The sequence below is a fragment of the Nematolebias whitei genome, chromosome 20 (assembly GCF_014905685.2).
Source record: "Nematolebias whitei isolate Nwh7 chromosome 20, NemWhi1, whole genome shotgun sequence".
NCBI lineage: Eukaryota > Metazoa > Chordata > Actinopteri > Cyprinodontiformes > Rivulidae > Nematolebias > Nematolebias whitei.
This window is the reverse complement of record NC_056517.1, coordinates 40,233,010-40,237,511: the sequence shown is the minus strand read 5'-3', so window position 1 is coordinate 40,237,511 and position 4,502 is coordinate 40,233,010. Positions and strand designations below refer to the sequence as shown.

General features: G+C 42.3%; 1 protein-coding gene across 1 annotated transcript in view; it reads right to left on the bottom strand.

Annotated features, from left to right (window-relative positions):
• Positions 1-533: 533 nt before the first annotated feature.
• The window catches only part of LOC119426464 (histone-lysine N-methyltransferase 2C), a gene marked incomplete at its 5' end in the record, with an annotated part of 64,283 nt that continues 60,314 nt past the window's right edge, over positions 534-4,502 (bottom strand). The window contains 3 exons of the mRNA XM_037694025.1: positions 534-819; positions 890-998; positions 1,084-1,157. Coding sequence (XP_037549953.1) covers positions 727-819; positions 890-998; positions 1,084-1,157 — 276 coding nt within the window. The remainder of the gene's footprint in view (positions 820-889; positions 999-1,083; positions 1,158-4,502) is intronic.

Below are 4,502 nucleotides of genomic sequence, written 5' to 3'. Positions count from 1 at the left end.
TCAAGGCTTCATGTGTCTTTCTGTACATCAGCAGAGCCTGAATTAGACCTCGTATTTACATGGCAGCAGGAAACCACAGGGCTGCAGGCGCCTGCAGACAAAACTCTGGGTGGAAAAAAACAGAGAAAACCGTCCAATCAGAGCGCAGCACACGAGAGAGGGAGGAGCTGCTTGTCCAATCAGAGCGCAGCACTCAGGCTCTGAGTGCTCGTTAAACTTTTCATCTATAGTACAGATATTTACACGCTGCCTCTCTGGACCTCGAACTAATCGCAGGTTTAGAAAATAGCTTCATTCAATAATAAATACAAAAAGAATCTCTTAATTTACAGAAAATTAATAAACACAAGGAGGAAGAGGAGGAAGAGGAGGAGCCGCCAGTGGAATCAAGTATGTTTGTGGTTTTTATCGTTTTGTGTTTTAGTGCAAGTTAAAGAACAAAACATTCGGTTATTTTACTCACATTTACAGATGTGCTTCTTTATACACCCAATTTACACGCAGGACCAGCCTCGTCTTTAGCCCCGCCCACAAACTCAGCATTGTCATTAGCCCCGCCCATCTGACCAGATCATGTCGCCCCATCCACAACCCGTCCCTTTATTTGTCAAAAAACTCAGTTAAACCATGATGTAATATTAGCACCGCCCACAGAGGGGAGGGGGGCGATCGACCTTCAGCTTTGAATAGAGAGAGAGAGTTGTGCACGTGAGTGTGCACATAGGATCAGTTCATCCACTTGCGGCAGTTCACAGCTCCACAGTGACACGGGATCTTGTGCTGATCGTCCTCCAGGTCAAACTTGTAGTCGTAGCAGAGCTGTGGGGGCGGAGCCAACAATTAGACACATTCTGATTGGCTGACTGATTGATTGACATGTTGAACATACCTCCTCTCCTCTCTGGATACGTCTGCAGGAGCTGATGATGATCTTGTTCTCCTTTTCCACAGTCACCACCTCAGTGATGCAGTTTGGAGCGCATGAGTGGTTGATGTACCTGTCAATTACAAACCCCGCCCCCTCACAGGTGAGCACTCTGATTGGTCCTACAGCACTGCTGTTTATTGGTCACATTGCCTCACCTGGCAGGTCCTCCGGTGATGGTGGCGTCGATCACAAAGTCATTATCTATCCGGAACATGTACACACCTCGGTTCTACAGAACAGAACACAGAACGTCAGAACTGAAACCTGAGTCCAGATCCAGAACCAGGTCTAAACAAGTCTATATTAATTCAGCAGAACTGGACTGTTGGGACGTTGTCACTCCCCAAAGACTTGAACAGGTTTACAAAGACCAGCGGTTAACAACCTCTAAAATCCCTGAGCTCGAGTCCAGTTTCAGGAACCCTAAGGAGCAGCTGTTCAGAGTCCAGTTTCAGGGATATGTATTTGTGTTACAAGTGGTTCCTCAGCGTTTTGGACTGTCTCATCCAGGCCTTCATGTCCTCCAGACACTCTAGAAGCAGAATGGACCTTTAAGAGGGACATAAACCTGACTGTGTAACGATGAATTGAAACTCAATGAGAACACATGAAGACCTGAACCTGAGCCTTGTGGGACGCTACTGTACAGAGGATTCTGATCCATCGGGACTAATGCAGGCCTAATCCAGACTGTCCCGTGTCGTCTTCCTCCAGTCCTGTCGGTTGTTTGGAACAGATTGGCACCATCACTTCCTGCAATGTTCCGGAGGGGTGGGGGGGGGGGGGGGGGGGGGGGGGGGGGTCAATGTTCTTACAGCTCTCTGGGTCTCCCTGGGGGAAGAGTTAGTCTTTTTTTTTTTTCAGACGTATAAATTAATCATTCTGGTTAATTCCAAGAAGAAAATTAAGGGAAAAGACATTTACTAACATGTCCTAGTTTAATGAAGACATACATTATGAAAGATGGTGTCAACCAAAAAATAAACAATAATCAAACAACAACAACAACAACAACAGCAGCAAGACAAACACAGCCGAGCATTTTGCTAACGGTAAAAACTTTTCTTAGATGTTTTGGTCTGGACAAGACTTAAGGTTCGTGTCCCACTGCTCGGCCATGTGCCTGTTTTGTGCCCATTGGTGTCAGAAGCATTTATAATGTGTGTGTGTGTGGGAGGGACGACACACTGGGGGAGGAGGGTCTAGGGGTCCTCACCCAGAAAATTTTGAATAGATGCTATTTCCTGCACTCTGGTGTATTTTAACAGGTTGTTAAACATCTAGTTTACCTACAGTTGTAAACATATCCTGATGCTGCTCAATAATCCAGGTAGAAGAATCCAAAAAAGTTAAATCTGGTCCTCTGGACATAAAAAAAAAAAACAACAAAAAAAGGCAAAAAAAAGTAGAAACGTTTCGTCTCTCATCCAAGAGACTTCCTCAGTCTGAGGTGCTGTATCAACCAGTTTTGCTGCTGACAACCAAAACCAGCTGATCACTAATGATCCATTGTTAGGCTGATGGTCCTTCTTGATCATGTGAGCAGCTGGTTCTGGTTGTCAGCAGCAAACTGGTTGATCCACTCGGAGAAGGTGCTATTTAAGAGACTGAGCTGAAAACAGCACCTCAGACTGAGGAAGTCCTCAGGATGAGAGAAGAAACGTTTCTACATTTTTTTTTTTTTTTTTTGAATGCCCAGAGGACCAGATTGAACTTTTTTGGATACAGTTGTAAACATTTGATTCAATAATTATTTTAGAGACATCAACAAAATAAAGTCACGTCCTCTGGATGGATTAAAACAATTGTTGAAATTATTGATCATGCATCAGGATATTTTAGAGCCACCTCATTCAACTAGTCCATATCTGCATCTAGGGCTGGGCCATATCATGTCGTTCACGATAATACCGGTAAAAACAGCTTTCCCGGGCAAATAAATGACATCATGATATGCTAATTTCATGACGTAATACGTCAGGGCGCCCCGCCCCGTTAACAGAACCAAGCGCGCCGAACGACCAAACCGAACTGCGCACCCCCCCTCCACCTGTCGGTACTGGCGTAACGCTAATTATTTGCATGCAATACTAGCTAGCTAAAAAGCTAAAAACAAAATGCGCAGCTCAGATGTCTCTCCCCCACCCCGCTCTAAACTGCAGGTACAGACACGGCAGGTGTGTCTCTTAGTTCCACAGTCCATGGAGCAAGAACAGAGTCATGTGATCAGAGACAGAGTCATGTGATCAGAGACAGTCATGTGATCAGAGACAGAGTCATGTGATCAGACAGAGTCATGTGATCAGACACAGTCATGTGATCAGAGACAGAGTCATGTGATCAGAGACAGAGCATCAGAGAAATGAATGATTCCTGCAGGAACAGATGAAACTCCACCAGCTTCAGGGTCACATGATCACCTTGTTACAACTTCTGGAAGTTACAGCTCATTTAAAGAAACATATATTTTGTTACATTTATGATCAACTGATCTTAAGCTTCATTTTATTCAGTTATTTTGGGAAACTTCACCTGCACTTTAGTTTTTGTGGTGGATTTATTGATCTATATTTTGTGCAGACTTTTTCAATCTAAATAACAGAAGAATTATTTTTATTTTTATACTTCGAGACTGAATACTTTACTAAATAAAGTAATTTCAGTAAAATGACCCCTTGTTGTTCTTTTAATATAATACTGCAAAGCAACATGTTAAGTTAATTTTGTTAAATAAATAACTATTTGTTTTTTTTTGGTTATATCACAAAATGTATCGTTATCGTCAGAATGCTCTGAAATATCACGATATTATATTTGAGCCATATCGCCCAGCCCTAACTGCATCATCCTGTTTATAAACTCACTCCGATGGCTACGATAATGACATTAATGTGACACAATTTATCACAAGCAATGACTTTAGGGGTGCACTTGACTTTTATTTTGTTAACTTTTTATTTAGTTTTATTTGTAACACAACATGCCGTTGTAATAAGCAATGGTGACACTGAACTGCATGTTTAAATATTAACTTTACCCAACGAACATTTTAATAACCACCAGCAGTGAATTTAGTCTTTTGACTGTTTTCTGATTTAGTGACAGACTCATAAAAACAACCCGACATCATGACGCTTCACAACATTACATTACTCTGTGACAAGCAAGAGACAAAAAACTAAACTAAATCATTTTAGTCAGTTTTGTCAACCTGCATGTAATTATTAAAACTAAATAATTTACAGGTTCCTTGCTGCCACACTTCATAACTTTTATTCTCCTTCACAGTCCTCTCTGAAGAACATCCATCTCTTTCTCCTCTGTTCCTTCCTCATCACTGATTTTAATTAGTTCACAGAAAACTTGTCTCCTGGCTTCTTTCTCCTTCAAGGAGTTCTCTACAACTTCATCAGATGGACTTTTCTGATCTTAAGGCAAAATCTCACCGCGCTCAACACAGACGCTACGTTTCTCTCACACATCCCAACACACACACAAACACACCCGCCGGTCAACAGCTGACGTCACTAACGTAGCTGTAAGCTAACGTAGCTGTAAGCTAACGTAGCTGTAA